This window comes from Piliocolobus tephrosceles, chromosome 2 (assembly GCF_002776525.5).
Source record: "Piliocolobus tephrosceles isolate RC106 chromosome 2, ASM277652v3, whole genome shotgun sequence".
NCBI lineage: Eukaryota > Metazoa > Chordata > Mammalia > Primates > Cercopithecidae > Piliocolobus > Piliocolobus tephrosceles.
In genome coordinates this window covers 192,555,866-192,569,903 of record NC_045435.1, presented here as the reverse complement: position 1 = coordinate 192,569,903, position 14,038 = coordinate 192,555,866, and the positions used below count along the sequence as shown (strand labels likewise).

Genomic DNA, 14,038 nt, shown 5'->3' with positions numbered 1-14,038 from the left:
ACCTACACCCGGTCCTTCATTCCACTACACCCGGTCCTTCATTCCACTACACCCGGTCCTTCATTCCACTACACCCAGTCTTGCCACCTGTGCACTGAATCTCTCCTTGCCTTCTCAGAAACTGGGCCATTCCCATCTTTTGCAGGTTTCCTCAACATCTCCCTCTCTGCTTCCCATCAAACTTCAACACTGCTTGCATTTCAGTAACACAGTCTTCAAGAATCAGCCTAATTAATCTCCAGCCAAAGCAAATGGCCAGGAACACCTGACCCAAGGGATTCATTCACAGGCTAAGCTAAGCTAGTCAGACTCAAGATTCTGTTTCCAGCAGTTAAAAACAGAGGGTGTCAGGGCATGATTGCTCACACCTGTAATCCCTGCACTTCGGGAGGCCAAGGAAGGTAGACAGCTTGACCACAGGAGCTGGAGACCAGCTTGGGCAACATGGCAAAACCCCATCTCATCAAAAACTATGGGCCAGGCACGATGGCTCACGCCTGTGATCCCAGCACTTTAAAACGCCAAAGTGGGCGGATCACCTGAGGTCAGGAGTTTGAGACGAGTCTGGCCAACATGGTAAAACCTCGTCTGTACTAAAAATACAAAAAAATTAGCCCGGTGTGGCGGTGGGTGCCTGTAATCCCAACTACTTGGGAGGTTGAGGCAGAACTGTTTGAACCCAGGAGGCGGAGGTTGCAGTGAGCCGAGATTACGCCCCACAGCACTCCAGCCTGGGCAGAGCCAGATCTTGTCTCCAAGAAAAGGAAGAAAAAAACAAACACAAAACAAAAACCACCGAAAGCTCATCAGCTGTGTTATATGAAAATGCCCGCAGCATCACCATGATGAACCATGTGGGAGCTGAGGAATAAAGAAAAGCCACCAGTATGCAGAGAATGGTGTGAAGCAGGGAACCCCAAGAGAAAACCTACAGGCCCCAGAAGAGAAACATAGAGGAAAACAGATATGGTTCTTAAACACTTTGCAGTTCCAGCTGCTAGGACCTACACCACTATTCCATTCAAATAACCCGTCGTCCTTTTCCAGAAGTAATCATTTCAGTTGGGTTTCTATTCCATGCAGGCATGAAACAGAAAAATCTTCACTGGAACATACCTTATGTGGCTTACCTAAGTTAATCTGGGAAGAAAATAAACTAATCAGAGATAAGATTCACAACCGGGTGCTCCCACCTGTAATCCCCGCACTTTGGGAGGCTGGGGCAGGAGGATGACTTGAGCTCAGGAATTCAAGACCAGCCTGGTTTACATAGTGAGAACCCTTCTCTACAAAAAAGAATTTAAAAAAATTAGCTGGGTGTGGTGGCACACACCTATGGTCCCAGCTACCTGGGAGGTTGAGGTGGGAGGCTCACTTGAGCCCAGGAGGCAGAGGTTGCAGTGAGCTGAGACTGGGCCACCAAACTCCAGGCTGAGCGACAGAGTGACCCTGTCTCAAAACAACCAACCAACCACCAACAACAAAATGACTCACCACAGTTTGCAGTTATGATCAGACTAAACATCTAACACCTCTTTCTTTCTTTCCTTTTCTTTTTGTTTCAAAGAATTATCAAGCAAAACTCACTGAACTTACACCAATTAATTAGCTTCTCTGCTTCGAGAAAATGCTTCCAATTAGCTATAGAGATATACCCTGTTTCATTGTACTTCCCGTTATTGAAGGTTTGTGGGAGCCGTGTGTCAAGCGCCTCTATTGGCTCCATTTTTCAATCAGCAAGTGCTCACCGCGCGTCTCTGTGTCACCTTTTGGTAACACTTGTGGTGTTTCTCTTTCATTATTTTATCTATTACAATATCTGTGAGCATTATCTCTGATGTTACTATTCTGTTTTTGGGCACCACAAACCATGCCCACACAAGACTGCAAACTTTATGCTCTGACTGCTCCACCTACTGGGAGTTTTCCCATCTTTCTCCCTCTACTCAGGCCTCCTTATTCCCTGAGACAGGACAGTATTAAAATTAGGCCAATTAATAACCCCACCATTGTAGGCCTCTAGTACCCAAGTGAAAGGAAGTGTTGTACATCCTCAAAATCAATCAATTGCTAAAAACGATTAAGCTTAGTGAGAAAGGCACGTTGAAAACTGAGACAGACACAACGCTAGGCCTCTTGCACCAAACAGCCAAGCTGTGAATGCAAGGAAAGGTTCTTGAAGGAAATTAAAAGTGCTACTCCAGTGAATACACAAATGGTAACAAAGCAGGACAGGCCGGGCGCAGTGGCTCACACCAGCACTTTGTGAGGTCGAGGTGGGCGGATCACCTGAGGTCAGGAGTTGGAGACCAGCATGGCCAGCATGGCGAAACCCCATCTCTACTAAAAATACAGAAATTAGCTGGGAGTGGTGGCAAGCGCCTGTAATCCCAGTTACACGGGAGGCTGAGGCAGGCAGAATCACTTGAACTTGGGAGGTGGAGTTTGCAGTGAACTGAGATCACACCTTTGTACTCCAGCCTGGGCGACAGAACTAGACTCTGTCTCAAAAAAAAAAAAAAAAAAAGAAAGCAAAACAGCCTTACTGCTGTACTGCTGAAAAGGAGAAAGTTTTAGTGGTCTGGATGGAAAAATCAAACCAGTCACAACATTCCCTTAAGCTAAACCCTAATCCAAAGCAAGGTTCTAACTCTCTTCAATCCTATGAAGGCTAAGGGAGTTAAGGAAGCTACAGAAGAAAAGCAGGAAGCTAGCAGAGGTTGGTTCATGAGGTTGAAGGAAAGAAGTCATCTCCATAACATCAAAGTGCAACAAGGTGAAGCAGCAAATGCTGATGCAGAAGGTGCAGAAACTTATGTAAAAGATGTAGTTAAGATAATTCATGAAGGTAACAACACTAAATGTGATTTAAGTTTGACAAAACAGTCTTCTGTTGGAAGAAGATGCCATCAAGGACTTTCACAGCTAGAGAGAAGTCAGTGTCTGCACTCAAAGGTTCAAACAGGCTGACTTTCTTGTTAGGGGGTCATGTAGCTGGTGACTTCCGGTTGAAGCCAATGCTTATTTAACATTCCAAAATCCCAGGTCCCTTAAAAATTATGTTAAATCTACTCTGTGTTCTCTAACTGTAAAAACAAAACCTGGAAAGATAGCACATCAATTTACAGCATGGCTTACTGAATATTTTAAGCCTATTGTTGAGACCTACTGCTCAGAAAAAGGATTCAACATATTACTGCTCATTGACAATGCACTAGTCACGTAAGAGCTCTGATGAAAATGTAAATAAAAATGAATGTTGTTTCCAGTCTGCTAACCCAGCATCCATTCGGCAGCCCACGGATCAAGGAGTCATTTCAACTTTTAAATCTTATTTAAGCAATACATTTTGGCCAGGCATGGGGCCATATTTCAACTTTGGGAGGCTGTGGTGAGAGGACTACTTGAGTCCAGGAGTTTGAGGCGAGCCCTGGCAACACAGCAAGAAACCATCTCTACAAAAAAGAAAATTAATTGAGTGTGGTGGTCTACTCAGGAGAGTGAGGCAGGAGGATCACTTGAGCCGGGGCAGGGAGTCAAGGTTACAGTGAGCTACGACCACTGCACTCCAACATGGGCAAGAGAACCCCTCCATTTTTTTCAGTTCCAAAGGCTATAGCTGCCATAAATACAGATTCCTCTGATGGATCTGGGCAAAGTAAACTGAAAATCTTCTGGAAAGGATTCACCAGTCTAAATATCAGTAAGAACATTAATGATTCATAGGAGGTCAAAATACCAACATGAATAGGACTTTGGAAGAGGTTGATTCCAACCCTCATGGATGACTTTGAGGGGTTTAAGAACTCACTGGAAGAAGTCACTGCAAGTGGGGTAGAAACTGCAAGAGAACTAGAATTAGAAGTGGAGGATGGCAATGGGACTGAACTGCTGCAGTCTCATGATCAAGCATTAAAGGGAGGGGAGCTGCTTCCTATGGATGAGCAAAGAAAGTGACTTCTTGAGATGGAATCTACTTCTGGTGAAGATGCTTTTAACACTGTTGAAATGACAACAGAAGATTTAGAATACCGCATAAACTTGGTGGATAAAGCTGCAGGAAATTTGAGAATGACTCCAGTTTTGAAAGAAGTCCTACTGTGGGTAAAATACTAGCAAACGGCAACACATGCCACAGAGAAACTGTTTGTCGAAGACATTGCCAATTGATGCAGCAACTTTACTGCTGTCACATTTTCAGAAACTGCCACAGCACCCATCACCCTGATCAGTCAGTAGCTATCAATTTCAAGAGCCTCCACCAACAAAAAGATGACTCACTGAAGATTCAGGTGATCGTTAGCACTTTTTTTTTTTTTTTTTTTTTTGAGACGGAGTCTCGCTCTATTGCCCAGGCTGGAGTGCAATGGCCGGATCTCAGCTCACTGCAAGCTCCACCTCCCGGGTTTTACGCCATTCTCCTGCCTCAGCCTCCCGAGTAGCTGGGACTACAGGCGCCTGCCACCTCGCCCGGCTAGTTTTTTGTATTTTTTAGTAGAGACGGGGTTTCGCGGTGCTAGCCAGGATGGTCTCGATCTCCTGACCTCGTGATCCACCCGTCTCGGCCTCCCAAAGTGCTGGGATTACAGGCTTGAGCCACCGTGCCTGGCCCGTTAGCACTTTTTAGCAAAAGATTTTTTAAATTAAGTCACGTGCCTTTTTTTAGATGTAAAGCTACTGCACACTTAATAGACTACAGAATAATGTAAACATAACTTTTTTTTTTTTTTTTTGAGACGGAGTCTCGCTCTGTCGTCCAGGCTGGAGTGCAGTAGCCGGATCTCAGCTCACTGCAAACTCCGCCTCCCTGGTTCACGCCATTCTCCTGCCTCAGCCTCCGAGTAGCTGGGACTACAGGCACGCACCACCATGCCCGGCTAATTTTTTGCATTTTTAGTAGAGACGGGGTTTCACCATGTTAGCCACAATGGTCTCGATCTCCTGACCTTGTGATCCGCCCGCCTCGGCCTCCCAAAGTGCTGGGATTACAGGCGTGAGCCACCGCGCCCGGCCCAAACGTAACTTTTATATGCACCAGGAAACCAAACAATTTGTGACTCCTCTTATTGCAGGGGTCGGAACGGAACCAAAGCAAGCCTGTACTTACTAGCAGTTTAGCTTGCTCTGGAAGAGTGATCTGTTCCCTTTTTCCATCTGGATACCGCAACATCAGCTGTGCTTTTGGTCCTAAAGGAAGGGTTTAAAAAAAAAAAAAAAAGGGATACAGGAGTTTAAGACAGAATATTAGTTTAAATAAATATGTAAATAAATACAGCCATTCAGCAATTATTCAAGTGTTTTGCTGGAGTGCAGTGGCACGATCTCAGCTCACTGCAACCTCCGCCTTCCTGGTTCAAGCCACTCTCCTGCCTCAGCCTCCCAAGTAGCTGGACTATAGGCACCTGCCACCATACCTGGCTAAGTTTTGTATTTTTAGTAGAGACAGGGTTTTGCCATGTTGGCCAGGCTGGTCTTGAACTCCTAACCTTGAACTTTTGAGATGGAGTCTCACTCTTGTTGCCCAGGCTGGAGTGCACGCCCAGCCCCAATATCCAAGTTTGAAGTAAAGTATGTCTATAATGTTAACTCACCATTTACATCTATCCCCTCCACTACTCCATCTGATTTTTCAGGTGGCATCTCGAGTATCTCTGAATCCACGGCTGGCAATCCTTGGTGGTTTGTGGCTGTTCCAGGATCAGTTCTGACTGGGGGCTCAGTCAGCGGCCTTCTATTCTCCTCTTTTCTATGCCCCAAATCTTTGTGGGGAGACTTTCTGGACTTGGCAAGATTCTCTACCTCTTCTTCTTCATCAGAGCCACAAACGGATATGAACTCCTCACTGCCAGAAAAAAGTTCAGACTCAGATTCTTCATCTGAGCGGCTATCCTGTTTTGTCTGTGTTGAATCGAAATGTGTTTCTTGTAAGGAGGCTCTGATGGCAGCTTCTAGCTGGCTGTCTTCACTTGCATCTATAAGGCTCTCCTGTGAGATGGAGTCATAAAACACAGGAAGAAGAACAAGTTAAACCAAAAAACAGGTCAAAAAGCATAAGAAATATCATAGCTTGCCATTCATTATTATGTTCTGCTGACTGTATCCCTTCTATTTTAAGAGCAAAAACTGTGTCTTACATAGCCAAATTGGAATGGAGATATATATACGTTGTGTATACACACACATACAAACACACACATGTTTTTGTTATTTTTTATTTTGTTTTTGAGATGGAGTCTCACTCTTGTTGCCCAGGCTGGAGTGCAGTGGTGCAATCTTGGCTCACTGCAACCTCAGCCTTCCCAGGTTCAAGTGCTTCTCTTGCCTCAGCCTCCTGAGTAGCTGGGATTACAAGCGCCCGCCACCATGCCCAGCTAATTTTTATTTACTTTTTTTTTGTATTTTTAGTAGAGATGGGGTTTCACCACGTTGGCCAGGCTGGTCTCAAACTCCCGACCTCAGCCTCCCAAAGTGCTGGGATGACAGGCGTGAGCCACCGCACCCAGCCTATATATATCTATATATTTTTTAAGAGACAGGGTCTCACTATGTTCCCCAGGCTGGTCTTGCGCTTCTGGGCTCAAGTGATCATAGGCATTTTTTAAAATATCAAAATGAAAGCCAGGCGTGGTGGCTCATGCCTGTAATCCCAGCACTTTGGGAGGCCAAGGTGGGTGGATCAAGAGGTCAAAAGATCGAGACCATCCTGGCCAACATGGTGAAACCACATCTCTACTAAAAACGATTAAGCTTAGTGAGAAAGGCATGTTGAAAGCTGACACAGACACAAAGCTAGGCCTCTTGCACCAAATAGCCAAGCTGTGAATGCAAGGAAAGGTTCCTGAAGGAAATTAAAACTGCTACTCCAGTGAATACACAAACGATAACAAAGCAGGACAGGCCGGGCGCAGTGGCTCACACCAGCACTTCGGGAGGCCAAGGCGGGCGGATCACCTGAGGTCAGGAGTTGGAGACCAGCCTGGCCAGCACGGCAAAACCCCATCGCTACTAAAAATTCAAAAATTAGCTGGCCATGGTGGTGTGCGCCTGTAGTCCCAGCTACTTAGGATGCTGAGGCAGGAGAATCAATTGAACTCGGGAGGAGGAGGTTGCCGTGAGATCGTGCCACTGCACCCCAGCCTGGTGACAGAGCAAGACTCCATCTCAAAACCAAAACAAAACAAAAATCAAAATGAACAAAATCAAGAAACACTGATCTATTACGTGCCTAGAGAAAGACAAGAATTAAAAGTTTTAACTATAAAGTCAAAACACCACTCTTTAAAATGACTAAAACATAGAGACCAGTGTTTACTTTGTTCACCACTTTATTCTTCAACTAGTAATTCCATTAATTATAATGAAGGTTTTCATTATGATAACGAGAAATGCAAACTTCTACAGTTTTTCCCTTGATAAAGTTCTAATGCCACAGATTTTACTAAACTTTTTTTTTTTTTTTTTTTTGAGACAGAGTCTCGCTCTGTTGCCCAGGCTGGAGTGCAGTGGCCAGATCTCAGCTCACTGCAAGCTCCGCCTCCCGGGTTTACGCCATTCTCCTGCCTCAGCCTCCCAAGTAGCTGGGACTACAGGCGCCCGCCACCTCGCCTGGCTAGTTTTTTGTATTTTTTAGTAGAGACGGGGTTTCACCGTGTTAGCCAGGATGGTCTCGATCTCCTGACCTCGTGATCCGCCCATCTTGGCCTCCCAAAGTGCTGGGATTACAGGCTTGAGCCACCGCGCCCGGCCAGATTTTACTAAACTTAATGAATCACAAAATAATGCTGTTTGAGTGGAACTTACTTAGCTCTTGACTCATACTATAGAGAAAAAAATTGTAAGATAATGTAAAGTTGAACACTGGATATCTCACGATATTGCAGAATTACTGCTAATTTTTAAGGGTATAGTAATGACATTGTGATAGTATTTTTAAAAATAAAAAAGCCTTTATCTTTTAAATATAAATCCCAGAATATGTATTAATGAAACAATGAATTCTGAGATTTACTTCAAAATAATTCAGATATGGGATCTAGAGGAAAGACTGGCCATCTGTTGATAATTACTGAAATAAGCTAATGAAAAGAGGCTCAATAAACTACTTCAACTTTGAATATGCCTAAAATTTTCCACAATAAATAGGTAAAAAAAAAAAAATGTGGGTTGCTAATAAAAAACTAAAGAAATCACATTTTGTCTTTTACTATCAGGCAATCATGTAGCAAAAAATTAAAGGGAAAAAAGTTGTTTTGTTTTTTGTTTTTTTTGGAGACAGGTTACTCTGTCACCCAGGCTGAAGTGCAGTGGCGCAATCTTGGCTCACTACTCCCTCCACCTGCCAGGCTCAAGCAATCCTCCCACCTCAGCCTCCCAAGTAGCTGGGACTACAGGCACATACCACTACACCCAGCCAAAAGAAAACTTAAAAATAAACTAATTTACCACCCCTAAAAAGCAAGTAGAAGTGTCTATGTGACATGCAATGGCTTAGGTGGATTGTAAATTTATAGCAATGACATTGCACAGATAGCGTGTAGCTTGATTTTAAAAATTGTGGCCATGGCAGATACTATCAGGCTCCTACTGAATTTCATTCTCCTCTGATTTCCTTACTTACAGAATCCTAATTAAGTCTATAAAACATGTTCAACTAAAAAATTCATTTTACTAATTTCTCTTGTAGCTAGAAAACAGTATTGAGCAATAGCAGTACTTATCAAAAAATTACAGAATTAAATGCTTATATTAGAAGAAAGAAAGGTATCAAATTAATGACCTAAGCTTCCCCACCTTAAAAAAAAAAAAAAAAAAAGAGCATACATCCAGGAAAAGAAAATAAAATTAAGCCCAAAGAAAACATAAATTAATAAATGACCTAGAAAGCAAACACAATAGAGAAAAACAAAAAACAAAACCACCACCAAAATCCCACAGGCAGTTGTTGTTGTTGTTGTTGTTGTTTTTTTAAGAGACAGAGTCTTACTGCTGCCCAAAGACTGGAGTGCAGTGGCTACCCACAGGCACGATCACAGCACAGCACATTCCTGAACTCCCGGGCTCAAGCAATATTCCTGCCAAGCAGATGGTACCACAGGCACATGCCACACCCCCGCTGGTTCCCTGCGATCAATAAAACTACTAAGCCTCTAGCCAGACTGTCGGGGAAAAAAGGGAAGCCACAAATTACCAAAAACAGAATTAAGAGAGGGGACAACTATAATCTCTACAGTCATTAATGGCATCACAGGGACTATAATGAACTCGTCAATATAGGAAAAGGAACAAATCCCTAGAAAGATACAGCTTGCTAAAGCTTATCCAAGAAGAAACAGATAACCAAGTAGTCAGGTATCCACCAATAAGACTGAATTTGTAGTTTAAAACTTTCCACCACAAAAACCTCTAGGCCCATGTAGCTTCACTGGTAAATATCATCAAACATTAAGGAAAAAATAGTAACAATTCTACAGACACTACTGCAGAAAACAGAAGAAGAAGAAACACTTCTCAATGTATTGTGAGGTCAGCATTAACATGCTACCAAAAGCAGAACACGACATTATGAAGCACTCCATGGAAGAGAGGAAACAACAACAAAACAGATCCCAAAAAACTGTAAATCAAGCAGGACTGCCTGAAGTCAACAAAATTTCTATACTATCCCTTAGGGCTTTTCCTTAAATAGGCACTTTATTATAGGTGATAACCGAAGGAAGTGTTCCTCACATCTTCTAAAGCTGTTTTTAGGCTGGGCATGGTATAATCATGCTTATAATCCCAGCACTTTAGGAGGCCAAGGCAGGAGAATGGCTTTAGCTTAGGAGTTTGAGATCAGGCTGAGCAACATAGCGAGACCCTGCCTCCACAAAAATAAAAAATTAGCCAGGCAAGATGGTGCACACCCGTAGTCCTAGCTACTCAGGAGGCGGAGGCAAGAAGACCGACTGAGCCCAGGAGTTCAAGGCTAGCCAAGTTTTTTTTTTTTCCATGTTCTCTCAAGGTTGCAAGGACTACAGTGAGTTATTATTATGCCATTGCAGTCCAGCCTGGGCAACAGTGTGAGACCACATCTCAAAAAATACAATACAATACAATATAGTACAACACAACACAACACAACACAATAAAAATTTTGCTGGGTGTGGTGCTCATGCCCAGAATCCCAACACTTTGGGAGGCTGAGGCAGGAGGATTGCTTGAGGCCAGTTTGAGGCCAGTTTGAGGCCAGCCTGGACAACATATGGAGACCTCCGTCTCTACAAAAATTTAAAAACTTAGCTGGCATGGTGATGCACATCTGTGGTCCCAGCTACTTAGGAGGCTGAGGTGGAAGGATCGCTTGAGCCCAAGAGGTGGAGGCTGTAGTGAGCCATAATCACACCACTGCACTGCAGCTTGAGAAATGGAACAAGATCCCGTCTAAAGAAAAAAACCGGCCGGGCGAGCTGGCTCACGCCTGTAATCCCAGCACTTCGGGAGGCCGAGGAAGGCAGATTACTTGAAGTCAGGAGTTCGAGACCAGCCTGGCCAACAAGGCGAAACCCCGTCTCTACTAAAAATACAAAAATTAGCCGGATGCAGTGGTGCATGTCTGTAATCCCAGCTACTTGAGAGGCCAAGACAGAAGAATCGCTTGAACCCAGAAGGCGGAGGTTGCAGTGAGCCGAGATCACACCACTGCCCTTTAGCCCTAGTGACAGAACAAGACCCCGGCTCAAAAAAAGGAAGAAAAAAAAAAAACCCAATAAAACAAAACTATTTTTATCCCTACAGCTATCAAACCCAAATAGCCATGAAAACCTATGTGAGATTGCTGTATCTTTACAAGTTCAGTCTCTTATTTGCAACTCATCTTGATACCAATTATCAAACACGTCTACCTAGTAATAGTGTATTCTAGAAATTAAGTATAGAAATAAATTCTAGGAGGGACAGAGAGCCAGGCCCTAAAACTATATTAACCAATAATAACGCTCAACTATACCACGAGAGTTGTTCCAACAAAAACGACAAACACCACTTCCGGTCGGCTCTGGTGGCATGTACCTGTAGTCCTAGCTACTTGGGCAGTTGAGGTGAGAAGAGTTCCTGCTTCAGCCCAAGAGTTCCTGGGCAAAACAGCAAGATCCCATCTCCAGAACAAAAAACAAAACACACAAAAAACCCACCACTTTCACTGCTGTTTAGACCTGAGTATCAGAAGCCCTCCCAGAGCTGTCCCTAAGGAAGTAGATCCCTCTACCACTAGGCTTGCCAGATCAGTCCTCCGGCTCAACCTGTTCACATTGTTTCCTTCTAAATCCAGATCTGGGGGCATCTGCCTGCACTCTAGCTGCAAGACAGACTGAGAGGAGTCTGAGTATCATGACTTCGCCGAGAAGATGGAACTCTCAAGTGGGAAATTATCAAAATATGAGGAGGATATCTAAGATGCTATAGCCACAAGTGACAGTTGTCCAATAGTTCGATTATCGTTACCATCTTAACATCAAACATTTTCTGTAAGATGCTTATGACCAATTACATTTATTTTCCCATCACCACTTCCTAATTATACTTACTGAACGGGCACATTTTTTGGGGGGACTGCTAGAAAGTCCATCCAGTTGTCCATGTTCACCCAGAAATCCCGTCACTTGGTCCAAGAAAGAAGATACATCTAACTGGTGCCATTCTACTAGCTTCTGACCTAAAGATTAAAAACCAGGATATATAAATATAATATCTTTCTGAACGTTCTCATTAAGTATCTCTTTCAGCACATGCATAATTAAAGTGTACTGTAAAGACACATCCTCTCCACCAGTTTATGCTATATAGTGTCTTCATAACTTAGAAGTCACATCGATTATACAACATATGGAGACCTCCGTCTCTACAAAAATTTAAAAACTTAGCTGCCATGGTGATGCACATCTGTGGTCCCAGCTACTTAGGAGGCTGAGGTGGAAGGATCAGTTGAGCCCAAGAGGTGGATTCCCACCCATCATGATAGAGCAACTATCTTATCTGCTGCTATCACTTACTGCCATTTAGGAAGAAGAGATTCAGAGAAAGCAATATTATATAAAACACAATCAATTAATAAAACCAGCTCCACCCTCTGCTTCTTGGGTGGGATCACAACTAGTATCTGGGCAGTCTTAACATTTTAATGATTAAAAAAACTTGAAAAAATTCCTTTAAAAAGGTAAGATGAATATATCAGTTATTCTTCAAAAGAATAGAACTGCACAAACATAAAATACTACCATCTCCCGGCCAGGCGCGGTGGCTCAAGCCTGTAATCCCAGCACTTTGGGAGGCCGAGACGGGCGGATCACGAGGTCAGGAGATCAAGACCATCCTGGCTAACACGGTGAAACTCCGTCTCTACTAAAAAAATACAAAAAACTAGCCAGGCGAGGTGGCGGGCGCCTGTAGTCCCAGCTACTTGGGAGGCTGAGGCAGGAGAATGGCGTAAACCCGGGAGGCGGAGCTTGCAGTGAGCCGAGATAGCGCCACTGCATTCCAGCCCGAGTGACAGAGCAAGACTCCGTCTCAAAAAAAAAAAAAAAAAAAAAAACTACCATCTCCCAATGTTGCCAGAAAAAGATGTCTTAACTACATACATCAATAGATGTTTAAATAATTATAAATGGGAAAAAAAACAGGAAACCTTCACCTAAATTACTATAATTCTGAAAACAGATCCAGTCAAATATTAAAGATCAATTGAGATAACTGAAAGACAAGTGATAGGTTAAAAGTTGCATGCTGATATAAATCTTACCTGTCCGTGGGTCCAATATGGAAACATAGGGGAAATCCCCTAACTTATAAAACTGTATGTATCTCTGACCTTCCTCACTGTCATGATAAACCTGTTAAATCATTGATATAAAAAAAAAAGTCAGCCTCTAAGAAAAGAACCAACTATAACCTTGTTATATACCAACACCAATTAGCTCTCCAAATATACCTCTGGCATATGTATTAACATCTCACTCCTACACTAAAGAGATAATGAAGGTCATCTGGTTTGAACTCCTTCAACTTTCTACTTTCAGCACCCTCTGGGAATTTATCATAAACATATCAATCCATTCCTCTTCCTTTCCCAGTTCAGATGCGGTATTCTTCCCACTCAAGTTATCTGTCAACCTACGTCATTCATAACTCTCAACCATATACATCTTAATAAATCACAATGTATGAAGATTATGGGCCGGTCGTGGCGGCTCACGCCTGTAATCCCAGCACTTAGGAAGGCCGAAGCGAGTGGATCACAAGGTCAGGAGATCGAGACCATCCTGGCCAACATGGTGAAACCCCCATCTCTACTAAAATACAAAAAATCAGCCGGGCATGGTGATGCGTGCCTGTATTCCCAGCTACTTGGGAGACTGAGGCAGGGGAATTGCTTGAACCTGGGAGACAGAGACTGCAGCGAGCCAAGATCGCGGCACTGCACTCTAGCTCAGCGACAATGCAAGACTCTGTCTCAAAAAAAGATTATGGCTCTGCATGGTGACTCGCACCTATAACCCTAGCACTTTGTGGGGCAGAGGCAGAGGACAGCTTGAGGACAGGCGTTTGAGCCCAGCCTGGGCAACATAGCAAGACCCCTTCTCTACAAGAAATTTGTTTTTGTTTTTGTTTTTAAATTAGCCAGGTTTAATGGTGTGCACCTATAGTCCCAGCAACTCAGGAGACTGAGGTGGGAAGATCCCTTGAGCCTATAGGGGTTAGAGGCTGCAGTGAGCTATGATTGTACCACTGTATTCCAGCCTGGGTGACAGAGCAAGACCCTATTTATTAAAAAAAAAAGAAAAAAGAAAAGAAAGAAAGAAAGAAAAAAGGATTATAAGCTCCAGAGTCCAGCAGTGTGTTAAGCAATGAGCTGCTCGATCAATATTTGTTGAATAAAATACAAGGAACTTTACCATTAAAATTACATTAAATTTAGGGGCCTGTAAAATATAAACAGGCAAATTAATAACATTAATAGCACATCTTACAGTAGGGGAAAAAATTAAGTTCATTTGTAAGTTTTTAT

General features: G+C 43.3%; 1 protein-coding gene across 1 annotated transcript in view; it reads right to left on the bottom strand.

Moving 5' to 3' along the window:
• Nucleotides 1-14,038, bottom strand: part of UBXN7 (UBX domain protein 7) — a 78,488-nt gene that overhangs the window by 3,409 nt on the left and 61,041 nt on the right. Inside the window, exons 7-10 of the mRNA XM_023214822.3 lie at nt 12,773-12,863; nt 11,562-11,689; nt 5,592-5,985; nt 5,108-5,187 (exon numbers count right to left, since the gene is read on the bottom strand). Coding sequence (XP_023070590.2) covers nt 5,108-5,187; nt 5,592-5,985; nt 11,562-11,689; nt 12,773-12,863 — 693 coding nt within the window. The remainder of the gene's footprint in view (nt 1-5,107; nt 5,188-5,591; nt 5,986-11,561; nt 11,690-12,772; nt 12,864-14,038) is intronic.